General features: G+C 40.4%; 2 protein-coding genes across 2 annotated transcripts in view; both read right to left on the minus strand.

Annotated features, from left to right (window-relative positions):
• LOC311260678 (protein unc-13 homolog B-like) overlaps nucleotides 1-8,097 on the minus strand; it is a gene marked incomplete at its 5' end in the record, with an annotated part of 60,534 nt that extends 52,437 nt beyond the window's left edge. Inside the window, 6 exons of the mRNA XM_084358824.1 lie at nucleotides 352-467; nucleotides 777-946; nucleotides 1,489-1,630; nucleotides 5,831-6,058; nucleotides 6,365-6,584; nucleotides 8,026-8,097. Coding sequence (XP_084214950.1) covers nucleotides 352-467; nucleotides 777-946; nucleotides 1,489-1,630; nucleotides 5,831-6,058; nucleotides 6,365-6,584; nucleotides 8,026-8,097 — 948 coding nt within the window. The remainder of the gene's footprint in view (nucleotides 1-351; nucleotides 468-776; nucleotides 947-1,488; nucleotides 1,631-5,830; nucleotides 6,059-6,364; nucleotides 6,585-8,025) is intronic.
• Nucleotides 8,098-11,706: 3,609 nt separating this feature from the next.
• LOC311261890 (protein unc-13 homolog B-like) overlaps nucleotides 11,707-21,510 on the minus strand; it is a gene marked incomplete at its 3' end in the record, with an annotated part of 83,642 nt that continues 73,838 nt past the window's right edge. Inside the window, exons 11-13 of the mRNA XM_084360903.1 lie at nucleotides 12,394-12,443; nucleotides 12,187-12,262; nucleotides 11,707-11,721 (exon numbers count right to left, since the gene is read on the minus strand). Coding sequence (XP_084217029.1) covers nucleotides 11,707-11,721; nucleotides 12,187-12,262; nucleotides 12,394-12,443 — 141 coding nt within the window. The remainder of the gene's footprint in view (nucleotides 11,722-12,186; nucleotides 12,263-12,393; nucleotides 12,444-21,510) is intronic.

Here is a 21,510-nt window from a genome sequence, read left to right on the forward strand (position 1 = left end):
TGCCTCACACATACATTATATGCTTGTAGATGTGACGTATATATAAGTCACCATACATACTTATATCACCAGACTGCATCAAGAAGACAAAAAAGTCTGAATCCAAATATTCTGATCAAACACGTTGATTTTTCTGGAGCTGACGGCGGCTTCCTTGTCATCTCTGTTGAGAATTGCACATGTACAGTGCTGGCAGTGACAAGCATGAGCATGACTGCAGTTACACCCAGACTTCCTACTTAAGCTTATTCCTGTCAGTTTCCTCATTATGAGTGTACATTTGTGTGTGTTTATATGTGTATTTATGTGTGTGTGTGTGTGTGTGTGTGTATGCGTGTTTGTGCGTGTTACCTCATGAAGGCATGTGTACTGTACGTGGTAGGGTGCCACCTTCTCCTCTCCCTCGATCTCCACGCTGATCTGAAGACGAATGGCACCAGACACCGCCGACTTGTCTGTTCTCTTTTCTGTAAAGGCGCACACGCACACACACACACACACACACACACACACACGCGCAAACACACACAGACCCACACATGCACACACATACAGTACACACAGTTACTCTGCAATGATGCATCGCTCACAGCTGAACTTAAGTCGAACTTTGGATCTATGATGACCTAAAACACCTAACTAAACCTAACTAAAACACTCAGTGCTCCAAAATCTATGCTTATAAGCAAAACACACACACACGGACAATCACAGAAATGTACACACACACATACATTACGTTTCCCCTATTTCAGTGGCTGTGAGTGACGACATACCCAAGTTGTACCAGACGTCCATCTCTCCGCTAAGAGTTCGGACCTCGATGATGCTCTGACCCAAGAAGTCATCAGATTCCCTCTTCAGACGCTGCTTCACACGTGACTTGATGTCATCGTCTTCGTCCCAAACTCGCAACTTGATACGATCTGATGAGTTGTGGCACTCGCTGTGGAGACAGGGGGAACAGGAGGGTGCTGCCTTAATAAATGTAGAAGCAGAAGGCTAAGGTCGAAGGTTTGCATGCAAGGGGCTAACAAACATATGTTCAAAAAGTTGGGCACCTCATTATCATTATGTGTTGATTGGCGAGGAAAAATGTTTCAGCATCTGGGCTAAATGTGGTTAAAAAGTGAAGGTCTAAAACACAAATACAACATACTATATAACTTATGATATGATAGACTTTTGCTGATAACATACATTTTTTACAGTGTGGTGTTTTCTACCTCACAGCTGGTTCATAAGACTCGTAAGAGTAACAATCAGGCACACCAATGCTAACAGAAAAGTCAGTGCTGAGAAGAGCTCTAACAAACAAAAATAAGTGAAATCAGAAAAAAAAAAACTTGAGTGGGTTTACCATCTGAAACCTCCTTCCTACCAGTGCAAGGTGATTGTCACTGTGGGGTTGTTTTCATGCACTTTGCCAAACCGCTGAGCTCCAGCTGTGCTTTACAACCAGGAAGGAAAATAACAGGCTGAACTTACAAGCTGTACTTTTCCTCCCAGACTGGGTTCAGGTTGCCGTAGATGGTCTTTGTTCTCTTCTTGGTCTTTCCAACTTGGATCGTCACATACGGGTCACTGGAGCCCGTCCTGTCCTTGGCCTGGAGACCCTGTGCACTGACAACTGATAAAACACACACAGAGACACACATAAACAGAGGGAATGACTATGAAAATTGCATAAGAACAACAAACACCTACTCGTTACCCTCATCTTTCTGTCTCATTCACACACACACAACAAAACACAAGATATCACCCACACAGTTATGCAAAGCCTCGTAACACAATACTCACGACTCACAGGCAGATGTTGGGTAACAACATTTTACACCATATTACTTAAACAACTGTTGTCACCCGCTGTTCTGCTGTTCTGTGCAACAAGTTGTAAAAGTTTAAGACTCCTGGCTTTCAAGGAAAAACCAACACAGAGCAGACACAGAGTTCAATTTGAGAGTAACCAGTATGCTTGGATTATCAACGTCAACATGCATATCTTTTGTATTTACAATTTAATTATCGCCCTTTGTATTGCACATATTGTTTCTGTACCAAGCTGTCAAGATAACAAAGCAGCACATTCAATAAGAAGCAGTGTCTGTGACACATCGGCTCAAACAGCATCAACACAATTGATACAAAGTGTTTGCCTTGAAGACTCTGTCTGGCTTCACTTGTATCCTAGTTACAGAAAACTGTTTGAGAGATGGAGATTAAAGGCTTATGAAACGAGTCTGGAGACATTTCTTTGAGGTAAAAGGTCAACAGGTACCAAGGAGGTTATTTAACTGAAGGACGGTTGACATGAGCTTTCTGGCCTTGCTCAGTAAACAAGGCTTTACACCACTCAAGAGTGTTGCCCCTAGAGGAACATAAGGTGACTGATTTAACCAGGAAGAGTGAGCAAAGTTGTATTTGCAGGGTTTTTTAAGCGCAGATAAACCCACTAAAAAGGCGTTTGACTTTTGACATTGCCATAAGAGGAGTTTGTCCTATTGTTATTCCTTGTGTATCATGTTCGTTATCAAGAATGTGCCGCTAAAACTGTAGAAAGCAGCAGATCATATACCTCACAACACTACACCCAGAAAGACGTGTTAGAAAAAGTCGTCTTAATAGAATTCTGAACTAGACACATCGTTTTTCAGGGGCTGACAATGGAAGTTGGGAAGGAGTGAGACATCTTGCTTCTCTGTTGAGAGCTGCACATGCCCAGTACTGACTAGGAATCTGACAAGCACGGTAGCCGGTAGCCGTTTTTTAAACTGTATATTTCTATTGTGTATTTCTACTGTGTTCTGTTTATTTCTACTGTGTATTTAAACTGTTTATTTCTACTGTGTTCTGTTTATTTCTACTGTGTATTTCCACTGTGTATTTCGACTGTGTGCTGTGTAAACTTTTGACTCTCCAGAAACCAGTTCCACATTCAATACCTCTGCTTTAAAATTAAATGTTAAATCTGTGTGCCACACTGAGCAGAACTGATTGTGTAAGTTATCAGCAGGTTAATTATGGCCAATATTGTCCCAGTGAAAGCCATATTCTCAAGCCCAAAATATATATCTTTTTCATAATTTGGAAACAACACTAAGTGTTTTGATTTCCACTGCACTTCAAAGTCAACATCCCCCCAGTCCACATCAGTCCCTGAAATACCTTTGCTAACGATTCATTCAGTGTCACCGACTGATCCATTTTTATCTGCGCTAAAGGGAATTTTTAATATTAATTGGTTGAGATATTCCCTAATGAAATCGATGAATTCTTCAAAGAACTCTCTGTGGAGCCTCTCCTGTCAGTTCACCATCAAGTTCAATCACAACTTGGGTCGAGTTTGAGTTAAACTGAGTTTTTTTGAGACATGATTTGGACATGATTGATTAATGCGAAATGAAAAAAACTGAATGATTTATAGATGTGTTTAAAAGAATGTTTGTAGACTTTTCACCACTATGGTTGGGATGACAGCATTGGCTAAAGCTATATGACAAGTATACAAACATTATATTTGAACAATACCAGGGATTTTATCTTTGCTGTAGATACTTTAGTTATGTGCAGCCACATTGGATGATAGACATTTGCAAATGTTCTGTCTATTATAAAAAAGGTTTGATGCTTTAAGCAGCAATGGTAATTCTGTTTCTAGGATTTTGTAAGAATCTTTTACTTGCATATCAAAACGCACACGATAGTTTTCAGAATCTGTGATTATGTGATCTGACCTTGATCAGCATAAAAGTGAGTGACGTCAATTAGCACCTGACCATGAATGAATTTAAAGAAAAAAGCCTGTCCCTGTATCTCCTCTTTAATGAAGCTCATCACTGGTGATTGGGAGGACAAGGTGTGATGGTTGCCATGGCAACACTGCTGCCACTATATGGTGTGATGTGTCTGGTTGCTCTGGTAACAGCGGCAGTCCAGATGATGTTTGGCAAGGGGAGGAGAAGTGGAGGAGGTGGGGGGGGCATGTCTGTTCAAATTAGTGAAGCTTGTAGATAAACAAAGTTTCTCCACAGTTCAGAACAAGACTGTCAGATAACAGACGAAAACATTCATAAATGTGGGGTAGTTTCTTTTTTTGGGTATTTATCTGGGGAAACCTGACATGCTTTTGTGCAGCGACACTCTGTTTCACATTCACACATTTCACAGATGTCTGTGCCGTGTTCTTCAGGGTTCCTGAGGTCACACTAAGACTGTTGATGAGTTTTACAATCCAGGTTTCATACACCGTCGTGGGATTTGGATGTGTCACAAAACAGCCTTCCTAACTGTCTACCACTGTCACACACTGTGCCTGGGAAGTGTTTTGAGGTCAGCTCAAGTCAATGTCTCAACTCCTGTCTTTCCATTAAGAATTTATAAAAAGCTTTTAAGCAATAACTTGGTTAACTTCACTTATATGGAGGCGACAATTCATGATTTTATCATGGATCCCGATAAAAAACACTCAGGATGAGTTGAATGTGGTGAATTTTGCTCATGAATTAGGATGAGAGAAAATGTCCTTGCATGAGTAAAAAGCTGCCTAACTTACTAACATACAGTCGTAAATTGATTTACTCATGTGTTTTGTTTTCTGGATCTTTTCAGCCATTCTAAAATCCAATGCCTGTCACCATGGCTGACACTTCGGCTTGCCCACTGCATCCAATACCAAACAACTTCCTAACAAGGGCGGGACTGGGGGGGGCCCCTTTGCAAGTTGCAAATGCATTATATGCTTCTCAGTGATGACAACTGTATACATAATAAAATGTTTCTATTAGATATTTAATATTTGGTACTATTTATTTACAGTAAATAAATAATACAAATGAGATGAAAATAATAAATACATTTTGGTGGCCACCCCAAGATTTTCAGTGTCCCCCATGTCTGGGGGCGCCCATGCAACAGAAAGATGAGGTGCCTACCATGCACATATCCTTTATTTATGCAGGTTTGTTTTTCACTAGAAAGGATGTTCACTAAAATTACAATTATTTAATTATTAACTAAATGTAAGGTAACGTGATTCCGGTTTTGGTGCCATTTCAATAGTAAAATTTAAAAAAAAATTATGATTAGAATAATGTCATGAATGACAATTATTCTGGCCACAATAATCATGACATGAAATGTTCATAATGTACCATGCACTCTCCACTTTTGAACATACAACCTTACACTAAAGAATGAATGCACCAGCGGGCTCAGAAAACTGACCAACGGTGAGAATGTAGCCTTGAGTTCACTCTGCAGATTGACTTCACACAGAAATATGAGTGTCATCCACACCATACAAGTGTGGATTCATGTACACACAGTATCCTGTTGCCTTGTGGACACTGTTCAGATTGTGTAGGTGCATTAGTAATAATGGAGAGACTGGAGAAGAGAGCGTGGTAGGAGAAAAAGAAAAGGACAGACAGGTTGGATAAGCTTTTCCTGTCTCTCTCACTGTACTTCAGTGTTTATATCATCAAACAATATTTTTCCTTCATTATATGTGTATGTGAAGGCATTTATCCAAATGTAAATGTCAGGGTTTCACTGAAGCTTTCTGAAAAGTTAGTTTTTATTCCTATTTTGTGTGTCTTTCAATGGCCAGAAGAAGTACTCAAAGTGTCAATAGCTGGTAGACAAAGAGAGACAGAAGAGATTAAAAGAGACCTTGTACTGAAAGCTCAGGAAAGGACAGTGTAAAGACTACTGCAGTACATTCAAGCTTTCTGTCACTTAAACAATATCAAGAAGGTAAATGTTTCATATTGAGTATTTAACTGTATACATGTTTTTCTTTTTAAAGTAAAAAAGTCACTGGACGTACTGTTGATGGTGATCTTGGCCGACCACTTGGAGGTGCCGTCCAGGACGCTCTGCTTGATGCTCTTCATGTGCTGGACGTGAATCATCTTGGTGACGCTGAACAGCTTCCGTATCTCCTCAAAGATCTCGGGCTTGTTCCTCTCGCGGATCTTCATCCTGTCTTTCATAGCCATGATGATGTGCTGCGTCCGGTCCTCTGCCCCAGTCTTGGAGCTCTTCTCCGCCGCTCCTGAAGAGAACAACGGTGGAAGGAAATGGAGGAGAGAAAAGGTCGTACGATGAGTTCCAGAGAGTTCTACATGCTTTTACTTTTAGGTTTATGATCGTTTTTTGGCAGATTCACTAGGTTTTCTGGCATAACCCTTCATCACATCTCACACTCACAGCGATGTCTACTTTGTATCCTGTAGCAACATTTTGCTCCGACGCTTCATGCAAAAATCAACTGTCCATAGGTGCCTACAAATATATGTTTTGGTTTGTGGTTCATCTCTTTTGGGTTTCTGTTTTTCTGTAGTTTAAAAATTATACTCACTCTGCAGACAGTCAGCGTTCAGCAGCTCTTGGCATTTCTCATGCACTTTGACCCCGCACTCTGCACAACGCATACCCTGCCGGGCGATGCCCCACAGCAGACCCTCACACTCGTAGCAGTAGGTGGGCGTGGTGGCCGTCCACACCTCAAAATTGTGAGGCGTGGTGCAGGAGATGGGGTAGATCAGAGCTTGGAGGGTCTTCTTGTACACATGGTTCTTCTGTTGAAGCAGGAGGAGGAGGGGTGAGACAGAGGGGGAGGGTGTAAGAAAAGAAGCAGGATAGGAGAAAAAGGGCATGCCAGATTTTTTAAGAAGTTGTGCAAGGAAACCAGAAGCGTGGGATGAAGTGTGAAAAAGGCAAGACAAAGGACAACAAGGTGAGTGACACAAATACAACAAAGCACGGAGAAAGTGTTGGCACAAGAGATCGGTGGTACAGGAAGCAAAAACAACAATGAGAAAAACAACAATGGAAAGAGAATGACTTAGCAACTATATACGCTACAGTAGTTTTCTTCCTGGACATGCTAATTTGGTGAAACAAGTGTGTGTAGCATCAATGCAGGACAGATGATGGAAAATTTCACAAAAGGGTCATTTGACGGTGGCTACCGCTGAAATAATAGTGTGTGGTTGTGTATGACAGTGTTAATTTGTGTTTTTATAATTCTTGGCTTCTTTACTGATGAACTAAATTCTGCTGTTGTTTAGTGTAGGAGGAGTGTGGGAGGAGGTGAACACATCTCCACTGGATGAGAGGACACCTTGACTGGGAGCCCAGTTTGATTTGGTAAACACAGTATTTGTATAGTGGGGTATGTGAGTCCTTATCATCAGGCTGATTGTTATTCTTCTTATCATTATATAGTAGAAATAGCAATAGAGTGGTATGAATGGTATCCTTCCTTTTTGGGTTTTATTGCTTTTGTCTTCACTTGCTTTAATCTTCTGTCATCCCCCCGTTGTTTCACTCAGTCTTGTTGTAACAAGCTTTATTTATTTATCCTGTTAGAACCGTTCGTGCCTTTTTTAATTTATTATTTATTTATTTTTTGATCCTGTGCTTTTACCAGGTTCTATTTACATCTGATTTACTTCCTTGTCACTGTAAAGAATCCTGTAAATCCTGTAAAAAAAAATCTGGATAGTGAGATTTCCACTATGGCTTCTACTGTGTAATCACACAGTAAAACTTTTTTTATTTTAAAATTGGCAGGTGCCTTGTTCTCCTCGGTATCACTTTTCGCTGACCTACTTTATCCACTTGAATAATTAATGTTTCACCTCATATACTGTAATAACCAGCATGACTCGACACAGTGAAGCCGGAAAGGCAGAAAACAAACAATAATAAAACAATAAAATAACCTCATCCAGTCAGTGACGACTTGCTGCTCTCTTACCTCCATTAAAACCTGACGCTGCCTAACGCTGACTCAGCAAAATTCAGAGCATAGAGTATATTGGCTCCTCAGCAAACAGAAAAACAGGAATTCAGTTGGCGAATAAAGTGTGAAAAAAGTGTGTGTGAGTGGTTGTGTGCACGCCCATTGAGTCGACAGTACATCACTGTAAAATATGTGCGGTTTGTGTGTGTGGGTGTGTGTGTGTGTGTGTGTGTGTGTGTGTGTGTGTGTGGCATATGTATTTGGCCACTCACAAGCTCTTCGTCTTTCAGGGAGGTCCGTGTGGCCAGTGTGTGGGCGAGTCCAGCTTTCCTGGACTGTATCATAGACTGGAAACAAGAGAGAGAGAGAAAAAGGATCAGTCATAAACAGCCACAGAGAGAAGAAACAAACAAGGTAAAGAGAAAAGAACAAGCCGAGAAAAGTTTTCGGTTAAGAAGGCGAGGAAATCATTTCTCTGTGTGATGTTGGGCTCTTTCAGCTTTCAATGTCGTGGAAACTCCTCTCTTTGAACAAACACTTTTGACCACACACTTTCGGAGACACACGCCACACAACTCTCCTCTACTAACTTCTTGAGGGCAAACTCTATCACGGTTGGTTTACTACATTTGTGAGGATCTACACTGAATGTAGCAATGATTCAAGTTTTTTGGCCACGGCTTCAGATTTGGATACTTCAATAGCCTTTGTAGTATCATAAACAGTTTAATACTCAAATCTGATTTGAGCCCAATTAAAGCTCATTAGAGAGATGTTGCACTAAATAAGCAGTTCAATATTTTTGGGACATATGCTTACTTGCTCTCTTCCTGAGAGTTTGATGAGAAGATCGGTGCCGCTGTCATATCTATAAGCTAATTACGATGCAACAGGTGGTTAGCTTTGGTTAGCAAACACTCGAATATAGGGAGAAACAGCTTGTCTGGCTGTGTATAAATTGACATTTTATATCTTGTAAGTTGATCTGTACAAACCGTAAAACTATAAATTAAATCAAAATAATTTCCTTTTCGCAGTGAAGGAATTTCCCGAGGTGAATCAGGGTTTCTTAACGGCATGGTGCGCAGTATTAGCCCCCCTTTTTTTTCTCGTCATGTTTTTTTTTCCTTCTTCAAATTAGGCGACTTTATAAGGGGTACAGTGAGATAATGTTTTATCTCAGTGAAATATCCCTTTAAGATTGTCACTGTAGATGTGCTGCAGGAGGATGGTTTGGACAGGATTTGGAAAGTCTTCCTTCATCTCCAGCCTAAACAAAATACTGAAGATCAAATGCAGTTTTCATCCTACAGTAACATTTTCAAGCTGTTCTACACCTGAGAAATGTCCTTGCAATAGGTTCACAGCTGGTTTTTTTTCAAATCCAGAGTGGCTCTGGTTACACCTTCTCCCTGACACATGCTGTCAGTTATCATTAAGTCTAACTGATTACCGCCATTTATTTGCTACAGCGGTCTGTGCAAGGTTGCGTTTTTGATTGCTGGTGCACCTTGTTTAGTTTCCTTTAAGTGACATTAAAGACAGACTTGAAGTCACACACAACTTTGGAAATGTCATACCACAATCTCTCTGCACATATTCTTTAGTTATGTGAGGACATGTGATCCGAAAGTCCTTAAGGCCTTTACACACTGGAGGCCTTTTTTTTCGAGTGAATATTCGAACTGCTTACTCCGCAGTCAGTTTCATTTTTGATGCAAAATCACATACTGGAGGATAGTTTTGAAGCGACATACCGCAGGTGAGTATTTCACAAACCCATTTATATAGTATCTCAGGAAATTCTTGATGAAAAAAATCAGGCGTATGTAGGTGGTTGGTATCTATGAGTGAGTCCTATTTGATGCAGCTCTGAATAAAAATGTGGATCTAATGGACTCATATATATTTTGTTTGATGTTGCATAAGGCTTGATTGAATCAAAAAGTTAGGCTTAGACTGTTATGCTTTTGCAGAGGTGTGCGCTCTACTGAGTGCCATTCTAGTTCGCCCTTTTCTCTTCTTCTTTCTCCTCCAAATTAGCCAAGCGGGAAAAAGCGAATGCTACATAGTCTGAACCTTTGCCGGTTTGGTTTCTCCCTTGTTTCTTGTCTGCCTCTTCATTGTCACTGCACAATAAAGGCAAAATAAGCCCAAAGAACTTTTGTGTACATATGTCGGTCTCATCTGCACAAAGTTTGTTCATCTCTCTTCAGTCTGTTTGTCTCTCTCTTCATAATTTTTGAAAGTTGACATACTAAACTAAATGAAGTCAGACTAGATTGTCCCAGAGCCTTTTTATCTCTTCAAACCTCACGGGTGCTTTTGTTCTCAGACTTCTGCTGTGACCTCCACTCTGGATCCATTTCAAGTCAAAGTTTCTTTCATCAGATGAGTCAACTCTCTCAGATCTCAGTGGCTGAATATTTGCAGCTCTTGCCACTCTAGTTACGTCTCCCTCAAGTACTTCAAAGTAAATGCGAGACTAAAGAGAGTAAGACACAATTTACCACAGCATTTATTAGCATTGTTTGTCTAGAGAGGCAGGTGTGTTATTTGTTTGTTGACTTGATGAATCGCTGAGAAACAGAACTGTTAATTAAGGGACCTGTGGTTAAAAAACTATCAGAGGAAAAGCTTCTTGCCCCCCTGAGCACCAATCAGCTGAGGGGAAGCTGAAAGCATTCACAAGAAGGAATTGATTTTTCTTGTGTTTGTCAGAACTTTTTGGAATACTAGGGAACAATGACGGATTTTGGTATGAGGGTGTTCTCGTGCATGTGTGTACATGTGCACAACAGTTTTCTCCAAACGCACAAAAGAAAACTTCACACAGAGCAGAACAAAATTGTTTCCTGCGATCAGGACCATCTGAGAGTTTGGAAACAAGCCCATCAAACAAAAACACAGCAGCTAAAAATCTCTCTATTTTACTCACCATAGCCTTAGGCCCAACAAAGGGAGGGAGACAACATGTGCAAGAAGAGAGAACAAGAAAGAAACACAGGTTAGAGACAAACGAACAGGTTCTCAGCTGAAGGGATCAGCAGCTTCTTAAAAAATGCTCTTAAAGTGCTCTATCATGCATTTATCCTGTGTGTAGCCTTCAAGTTATTATTCCTGAAAGATCAAATTAGCTGATTTTAACATGTAAATCTTGTGACATGGTGTCAATCAGACAGCCTGTTAACATGACTTTACTCTGCTACTTTCAATGCTAAAGAAAAAGCTAACGGTCATTAAAAAAACAAAAGTGAAACAGCATCTGGTGAAAGCAGTTGCAAAGAGAAACAAAAGCAACACCATGTACATTTTTGTTACTGTTATATGAAACAAATGAAAAAGAATTGAATCATGTTAAGATGAAATGAAAGCCATAATTTTGTTGGCGGTTGTTCTAGAGATATTAGTGTTTACTGTACATATTATGGAGGACTTTATCGCTGAAGATAAAATCATGTGAAAATAGGAGAATTAATATGATATGATATGCAACTTTTCAGCTAGATGTTTACATTGAAGCTCTTCTGAGATCAAACATCCAGGAGCCCATGACTCAAATGTTTAAGAGTCCCCCAAAATAAAGTTTTAAGTGGTTTGGTTTGATTTTCTCTGTTAAAGTATGATGAGACAAAATGAAAAAATATCACTTGGCTTAGACAGATCGTCACCAGCAGCTAGAGACTTGAATTAAGCTGTCATTTCTGAATTTGTTATTATCAACTAATCAGGCATCCTCACTGAAAGAACATTAGCAATGGTATTGTATGGAGTGTATCTGTGGCCACAGTAGCTAGGTAATTATGTTTACCAAGTAACACATTTTTTAATATAAAGCACCACTACCACCATTAAAGCAACCCTGACATGTCCATATCCATTGATTTTGCTGCTGTTAATGAATGATACAGCACAATACTGATTCAATCTAGGTTGACTCCCTGAAAATCGTCTCAGAAAACTAACACCTGGCACACGAGATATTAGGTAAGATACTGAGCAGACAAGAAAAAAGCTCCAGCTCCAGAAACTTAAAGCAGCATTATGTTGCATGTTGTGCAATTTGGTGCCCCAGCTGAGACAGAAACACCATTCACACTATTACAAGACACTGTACACTTATTTTAAGATGAAATAGTTACATAATGTAGCTTTAAGATCATTTTAGTTATGCACAGAAACTTTTTTTTGTTGATTGTTTTTGATATGGTGAGTGGATTTATTTTGGGCTTGGTTAACTACATACTCACTTCTGTTCTTGCTTTTACTTTTTTCTTAATTTTCTTATTTTAAATTTAAATACTGTTCAATTTACTAAAATAATAAGAAAAATATTTCTGAGGCTATCAATGTTTAAATCGTGAAAAAGTTAAAGTTCTGTGAAGGTCAAAAATTCTCAATCAGGAGGCAGATATTGAGTGATGCATACTCACCAGTTCACTAACAAGGGGAATGGGCCTCCTCTTGCGGAGGTCTGGCATGCTGTCAATACCAAAGGGCGCGTTTCCCCTGTACAAACAAACAAACACCACATTTCACTGATCAGTATTTGAATAACGAAAGTCCAGGTGCAAACACTGCATCAGGTAATCTTATTCTCGTTCACACACACACATACACATCAAAATGTGTTTACTGACCCTGGCTTGGCCCATGGGTGCTTGCTGGGGTCGTTATCTTGATCTCGGCTCTGAAATAGAAAGTCAAAGGTCACAAGTTTAACCTTTTGAAGGCTGACAGACGTTATTGGTTTCATGGCACTGGAGCATGCACACGTGCAAGCACGAGAAGAAACAACAAAGTGAGAAGAAAAAACAGGAGAGAAGCACTGGGACTGAACTGGGTTGGTTGAGTTTCAGTACTGCATGCCAAACAGGATGATTCAATCAATCATGTTGTCCCCCTATATATATGAGCTTCATAAATCTGGTTTCACCTAATAAAGAAAACACCTAATGAACCACACATACTCCCAGTAAACGCACCCTGAATATTGACTTTTGCTTCCTGACAGCGTGTTTTTTTTGTCTGACAGCTAGTAAAGAAAATACCACAGTGACATACAAACACCATAGCTTGACAGACATCAATATTATTTTTCATCAATATTGTGTCCTAATCAATACTGACCTATTACTGTACGCCATTCTTATATTTATGATTGAAAAAAACACATATTCTTAATAGGGCTCAGATGCATCGAGGCTGACATATAATAAAACCTTAAACAATTTCATTAGCATTTGCCAGAAACTGACAGAACACAATATAAACACAACAAAAAGGAAAATTAAATCAAGAGAAACGGACATGAGAAAACGTCAAAAGTATATACAGAAAGGACAACATCTTTTAAGATGTCATGAAAATAATGTTGACGGGAGAGAAACCACAAAAAAGGTAACCTGATCTCCATCTTGACTTCCGTCTGTAAAACAGCATAAGAAGAAAAAAGAGTCACAGACAGTTCTGACTTATCATGCGAAATAACAAGACACACCCTGGTTTATCCATGCTGTTACAAATGCTTGGGCAATGTTAAAAGCAGTGCCGCCATTGAGTTTTCAGATATAAGGGGGTCTGAGGTAATAAATGTTTCATTAACATGTATAATTTATCGTGAAAATGACTCTTAATATTTCCCTTCTCCTTCCTCTTAAATGTCAGGCTTGCTTTCCAAGGAGATAATTAATGTTTTCTAATTCAGCAAATGGCTCCTGCTGGAGCCTTGGAAAAGACTAAGGGACTCGTGAATGGCAGGTGATAGATTACTCTCAAGGGAGTAAAAAATTATAGTATCAGCAGAGTCCATTTGTTATAGTAAATACCCAAGGGACCTTATGGTAAAGGGCCTTATTTAAATTTGCTGAGTGAACATACCGGTAGAAAATATCCTTTTATCAATGTACACGTTGCACTGCAACCATGACAGACCAAAGAGTTTTGGCAACAGTGAGACATCGTGAGGACCAAAGGGTGGGGTTGAAAAGGAAAGTTTTCAAGTAAACAAAGCCAATACTTTATGATCATTAAAAGTTAAATGGCATGTATTAGTTTCAACATACAATGATGAAAAGAAATTCAAATAACTCCAAGTATACAAAAAATAAATAAAATAGCAGTGTCGTTTAACCCTAATGGTTGTTTAAAGCATGAGGTGAATGGGAATTAGTAAAATTAAAAAAAAAAGGAAAATCAGTGACTCAAAATGAATGAAAACGCATTTACTTGAATAAAACAAGACAAAATGTGCAGAATGAAACAAAAGATGATCCCGACTCAAAATCCAATGATGACTACCTGGTTCAAAGTCTTCTTGAGAGAAGGTGGACATGGTCATACTGGTGAGGTTGCGCCTTGTCTCCCTCTTCTCCCGCAGAATCTGCTGAAAGGTCCTCAGGCACTTTAGCCTGCGTTCGTCCATCTGGCTTATCTCTGTGGGTTGCTCCGCTGCATCTCCTTCTGCTTTGCCCACTAGGGCCACAGTGTCTGTGGTGAATTGCTGTGGCTGTGGTACGTCATTCTCTCCATGCTCCTCTGGTGCTGCAGGTTCATCAGCCAAGAGGGAGACTGAGAGGGATTCTGCAGGTGTGAATTGCGAAACCTGGGCTTCAACGGTCAGATCTGCAGGAACGTCTGCAGGGCCTTCTGCAGGTTGTTCTGTAAGGCCATCAGGTGGAGGCAGTGCCGCAGTGTGACTGGAAATTGGGTCAGGGCAGATTGAAAGTTCTTCTGTGCATGGGGGGACCTTGTCCGAAGAAGTGGGATAGTGGCAGGTGTCTTTGGACTCCAATGTAAGGCTGTTGGTGGCTTCTTCAAGCATAGGTTCCACAGAGCAAAGATCTAACTTGTCCAGAGTATTGTTTTTGCTCAATTCCCCTATAACATTCCTATGATCTACCACATCACCTTTTGGTGTTTTGTCAGATGTTTGTTCAAATTGTGGTTCATAACATGAAGGTTTTGAAGTAAACTCAGCTGTAGGCAGATCAGAAGGCATTGATATTTCAAAGTCTGTTTCCTCTCCAGGATTCTGTGGTCCAGGTACATCAAGTTTGCGCAATGCTCCCCGCAAGGCAGAGCTAAAATCAAGTACAGCTCGGCCTATGCGCTTGACATTGAATCCACCAGCTTGGACATCTGGATTGTCAGAGAGAGGGAGTCGGTTTTCTAAGCTTTGGTTACTGGCTTCAGTCTCTTGGATATATGGTTGATCAACATCAGCTACAGTGGTATATAAAGATGTCTCAGTCCATGTCACTGTTGGTGACTCTTCGTAGGCTAAGTAATTTTCCTGATAACTGTCAACTTGACAGTCTGTCCTGTAGCTCAGGTCATTTGATTCCCCGTAATCAAATTCCTCTGCATCTCCATCATGCCCATCAACTGAATGGTAACCAGAACTTTGAGGGTAGGAAAAATCTGCAGCACACTCATATCCTACGGTAGGGTTTTCAAGGTTGGTATCTGTTGGAACATGAATCCCAGATTTGGTTTGAGGCCTCCTCCTCCGTGACTGCCACTCGTCCCTGCTAGAAGTGCTGGCAGGTGAGTTGTAATGTTTCCCAGAACGAACAGAGAGATGTTCTGAACTTTCTGTGGAGCACTGCCCAGATGTACTATATCCTCCTGCACCTCTGTAATGATCCCAGCTACCAGCTCCCTCACAGCAAAGAGGGCCCTCACCTTCATGCTCCCCTAGACCTCTGCCACTGAGGTAAGCAGCTTCCCTATGCCACACAGATTCCCCAGTGGCACTGTGTGGTGGTCCAGTGCTAGTCCAATGTTCCTCCCCATCATCAGCTCTTTGCTGCTTCCTTCCATGACTACATGATGGTCTCTCTAGATCTGACTCAGACTTAGAACTATGACCAGAGGACAAGGAGCTGGTGCTTGGACAGTCTTGGCCATCCTGCCTTTCAAGGTAGCCAAAGCTGAGTTTTCTTGCCATGGCGCCTTCTGGGATATCTGAGCTATGGTCAGAAGTATCCTCTTGTTCTTCCAGCTCCTGAATATCCACTGATTCAGCTATTGGGGACACAGTAGATTCTTCTGGCCTGGGTAACAGTAATTCTCCATGGATGCTATGGCGCTCATTGGAGACTTGGGGGAAAAAATTTGAACGAGACTTTGGCATTGCACTCCCCAAACTGCCATAAGCACTAGCGGGCCTTCGGCGGGGGGATTGTCCATCTTTGCACCCTACCCCTGACCAGGTACCTGCATGTACCCCTGAACCAGCCTTGTTGCTGGAACGAATGCCCTCAATCTCCATCAATACAGCATCCACACAGGATGATACTTCCTCAACTGACCCACGAACTGAGGTCAGGTAATCCCTGAGGTCGGAGATTTCCTCCTGGATCTTGTTGATCCCCCTCAGCTCTTTTAGAATGTGCTCAATGACAGCACTTGACTCCTCTTCTTTATCTTCATCCTCTTCCAGCAGCGTACCTGGGAGAGCTCTGTTGAAGTTGTAGTCAACACAGTCCCCAGTGGAGAAGGGTCTCTTTGGCCGAATACAGGGTGAAGCAAAATCCCTGCGAGCTTCTCCTGCAAATTTAGTACCATTCATGTCTGAGCCTATTGGACTGTAGTGTTGGGTTGGTCCCATCTGCTCAGGAGTTGCCCGAATTTCACCCTCAAAGGAGATTCGTTTAACATTTGCTGGAGATCTGCGGCTTTTATGTTGCAAGGTGCAGGGTATTCTTATACATCCCTCTCTGTTCAGCTCCACCTCTCCCACACATGGTGGCCCTGGCGGTGCTCCATGTCCTTTACCATTTGACACTTTTGGTGAATAGGCTTCAGCCCTGGGGCTTACCTTTGGATAGACACTTCTGTGTTCCTTCCTGCCCTCCTGTGTTTCCCCCTCCTCCTCCTCAATACCTGCATAGTAGAGGTGGGAATCTGGGACATGATGGTCTGTGGAACCTTGCAAGAGACGATGTATTTTACCCCGAATGACCAGCGCTACCCTGGGGTTTGGCGCCCTCTTTTTGGGAGAGTGGACTTTTGCCTTTGTGCCTCCTTTAGGGGCAACACCTGCTCCATGTTGTCCATTGAAGCGATTCCTGGAGAACATATTCTTAAGAGAGCAGTCCGTCCTCATCTAATTCCCCACATCGTCAGTGGGAGTTAGTATCAAATTGCTCTCGGTTTCATAGTTCATTAATCAAGCCTGATGAAAGCTTATTTAACTCAACCACTTAATGTCACTGGTCCATGACTAAAATGGGGAGACAAAGATAAAATACTTGTCACAGTGTGTAAGCGTTTACATCAAAGTCAATTGAAAACAGGGGAAAAGAAGAAGACATTTGAGGAATTACACTCTCTCTTTACTAAGGATAAACATTTTTGCAATCATTAAAGAAGCAGTACTACTAACAGTACCCGTAGCACTCATTCACATAAATATAGATCAGAAAAGTGAGTACAGGTTCTCAAACTAATTTCCTCTCCTTGCCCAGAAAGCAGTAGTTATATATTTTGTATATAATTACATGACATGAGCGTACAAATTAATATATGATGTTGTCCAAACTTATCTTGCAGAGCTTAAAGTTTGTGTTAGTAAATGTTAAATGTATATTTTTAATGTCACTACTCTGGTGAACATTTAAATTATGTCTGGAATTATAACATTATAGGGTTGCTGCTATCGGGTTACATTAACCTTCAGAACACACTGACCATATCAGTACAAACTAAGTCGGTTGAATATGAAAAGCAAAGGTCCCCTGCTGAACATCAAAAGTTGAATTAGATAGGATCTATTTACTCTGCGACTGCAAATGAATGAACCGAATTCTGGCTTTTTCTATTTGTTGCTTACTTACTGATACTTAATGAAAGGAATATCCAGATAATGAGAGTGCCATGCATCTTGAGGTTCAACAGGAAATGGAGATCACGTCATAGTGACTCATGTTCCAGTTCATTAGAAGGCAAAGTAGCTCTCAGGAGTTTCATCAAATCTAATAATGAAATGATGCTTTTGCTGTTAATTCAGAACTGTAAAGATTCTTGGATACATATGGCGCATGTGGTTGCAGTGGTTGCACTAGACACTCTTTCCTAATCTCTTTCAATCACTACAACCGGACATCATGCACTTTCACACACACGCACATACACCCAAAAATCAGATTAACCGTTCTCTTACATTTGATCAGGTCGAGAAGTATTTGAAGCCAGCACTTCATAAGTCACAAACTGACATGCATTAACATCTATAATCACATGGAAAAAATAAGAGAGGAGGACTGAATGGTTTGTGTCTTGTGGGTTTAATCAGCGAGAGAGACTTGGACCCCTTACACTCGCACAATAGGCTAAATCATGCTCATTGATTTACTTATTGACCTGTTTGACACCCTCTTGAACCAGATGTGATGTCTAAAGCCATTAGCCGCAACTGGGGCAAAAGCAATGTCAGGGTGAAAACTACACTTGGTAGACTTTTCATTGTAGGCCAGTAGCACAACTGTATATCAGTGATCTCAGTCACATTGGAAAGAAAAGAAGAGTCAGTGTTAACCTGCTTTAAACATGCAAGTTGAGTTCCTTAACCATAGTTATAAACATTTATTTTCATTAAATAACTTGACCATGGTGGTCTTTGCCTGTGACTATACTGGTGTATAGGGTTATTACCTGATAAGTCAATTGCAACATTATTGGAGCTTTGAGCACATGGTCAAAAATTCAGATAACAATACATTTTCTATTAAACAAGCAACAATATGAATGAACGTGACCTGTACAAAACTTTGTGTTCAGGGAGAAGGACAATTCCTGTGATGATGTAGAGCATTGAATTAAACTAGTTAATCAACTTCAGAGAGCATTACAGCTTAATTAGAGACCATTATGGTCGAATATGTGCAGACACACATGGGCAATTTCAGTCTCAATAAACACACAGCAGAAAATCCTCTCTGCTGGAGCTAGAACTGGATTTAGAAAAGGCCAACTGGCACAGATCCTATGAGTTAACAGACAGTGTAAAATTGTCATAATGAGCGTCACACTCAAAAACCTGCAGACCAGTGGAAACAAATTGTGCCTAAAATGCTTTCAATCTAGTAATACATACCTTGTGTAACTACTTATTTTGACATGGGTTAGGTGAATATGTACAACAGGATAGGGTTCCTATTGGCATTAAATCATGGTCCTGGTCCTGGTGGCCCCCTGCCCAGCATGTTTTAGATGTTTCCTTGCTCCAACACATCTGATTCAATTGAATGTGTCATTATTATGCTCATTAGAGCCTGATGACTGCTTTATAATGGAAGAGAAATCCCAGTACCACCGCTCTACAGTTAGTTAATTACATGAACTGTACAAATGGATTTTAAATATCCTGTGAAGTGTTTATAACATTCTGTTTGTGACTCTAATGTGCCACCTTAAATAATATACTGCTTGTTGTATCAGGGGAGGACTGATACAGAATGAATAATGACTACAACTTAAATGGCTTCATGCAGACGACGGACCTTCTCACACAAGGTAAGCTCAATATGAGAAACTGCTCACATCACCTTCTCCCCTCTGAATTATATCCCTTTTCTATTGTGTTCTTGTTGCTTGTAAAAATGGTAACTTTGTCCTTCCTGAGCTCAAGTTTTAAATTCATTTTAATGTGATCTTTCTGTAGTCACAGAGGAACTGTAACTCTGACTCTTGCTCTTTGTAGAATAAAAGGATTTTATACTTTTTTAATACAAAGGAGGCTGGATTTTTCCCCTATTATTTAATATTAAAAGCAGCAGCATGGTAAATTATTTATACTAGATACGTAAAATTAATACTTTGGGCTGTAAAAAGTTTATACTGTAGTTGAGCTTGGATATATCACATACAGTCTTAGTTAGTCCTTACCCCCCTCTGCCACTGCAGCCTACTAAGTCCTAATAAAGGAAATAATAAAAAGTAAGTATTCTTTATTTCATTTAAGGAGATTACAAAAGACTTTGGGAGCTGTACTGGAGATACTCAGTGCTTGGAAAGCTAGTGAATAGGGGGTTGTGAATAGGGAAGTAGGATGGAAATTGTAATGCAGTCAAACCTAAATCAATCCCGCCTTGAGGGCAAACCAGCCGCTACATTAAGGCAGATCTGTTCTGACTCAGCTTACATAAGTTCCTGCACTGAAGAAACTTTTGCACTAAAGTACAGAAGCCTCAGACAAGCACACATGAGGCTGTCGCTTACTTATTCTCAAAGTATGAATAAATTAAAGGCCCTGACAATCTGTTTTCTCAATCTGCTTCTTACAAAGAGGTATGAGAATGCTATTATTTGCCCAAGTTAAAACTAACTGATCATTTCACTTAAGAAAAAGGTGATGTCAGATATTTCACTGCACCAGTCAAACAAGAAGCAGACAGTGCTCTATTGAGAATCTGAAAACAATGCCGTTGCAAAGTTGAAGGAGTTCGTTTGGGTGCCCTTGGTTTAGGATGTGAAAGTCTAATTAATTTTCTACATAAGCAATGTTATGTGACTGAAAGTTGGCGCACTTCCAAGACTTGGATTGGCATGAAACTCTCCTGCTTGAGCCTGTGTCCAAAAATAAAATCTGCTTCTTTGATACAAAGTCAAAAGTACAAGCATGTAGACATAAACAAAACATGAGTCTAGTGAGACTCTCAAGGATAATTTCTGTAAGGGACACTCATTGATCTTAAAGCAACATTGTGTAACTTTTTTTTTATCTCAAAACAACAGATGCAAAATCATGTTGATGGTAAAGTGTCTTGTAAGAGGGTGAATGGTGTCTCTATCACTTGTCTCAGCACTATGTTACTTCAGTGAGAGGGTAGGATCACAGCATTACATACATGTTTACTTCAACATACAAGTTTTCAACACACAACATTATTCCAGCAATTGGGTTGAAAACTGTGTTACATGAGCAGTTAATTGTGAAGATAAATGTTATGCATTGAAAAATAAACATTTATTAGTTTAAATCAATTTACTTTCACATTCTGGATCAGGTCTAGCAACTATATTTTGTTCCAAATCCCAATGACAGAGCATCCAAAAATATGCTTTTATTGGCTTCTTCTAGTCTCTTCTGCACAGCAACTGAGGCTCATGGGTATTTTAGTATTTGGAGCTGTTCATCACACCAGTTACACGGGGAAAAAAACGTATTTCTCTGACACAAATCGATGACCATAACATAAGTCATATAACACTGCAGTAGTGCTGCTGAGTGTTTCTATGTGGAGGGGCACTGAAATGGGAAAGTAAGAACACTTGTGTGGCTTCTGTGTCTTTGTTGATGCCACTGTCAATCAAATCTGACCAAGCCACACCCACACAGTTGTAAAGAAGCAGATCATTGGAGGTTTTATGTAGTTTATTTTTGTAAACTTAAATTTGGCTTATTCTGGTCATTAATAATGAATGTTTGATATGAAACCATGTTCTCAGGAGCTTCACCTGACAAACTGTCAACAAGCTGCTCTGAGTACAGAGTGACGTTCCTTCAAACTTTTCCTACAGCAGAAAATATGGTGATGTTTTTGCTTACTGGCAGCATCACCACGACTGCCTCACACTGGTTGTTTTTTGTTTCCTGGGAGCCGGGTGGAGAGCAGCTGGCTGATGGCAGGTTAGGAAGCCCCATCATCCCCATCCAGCCCCACTGATTAGTGAGCTGCGGGGAGGATCGGATGAAGCTCTGGGCAGGTGCAAGCCTCTCTTAACCATGTCAAGACTATAAATATGATGCT

This window comes from Pagrus pagrus, assembly GCF_965226575.1.
Source record: "Pagrus pagrus genome assembly, chromosome: 8".
Classification (NCBI taxonomy): domain Eukaryota; kingdom Metazoa; phylum Chordata; class Actinopteri; order Spariformes; family Sparidae; genus Pagrus; species Pagrus pagrus.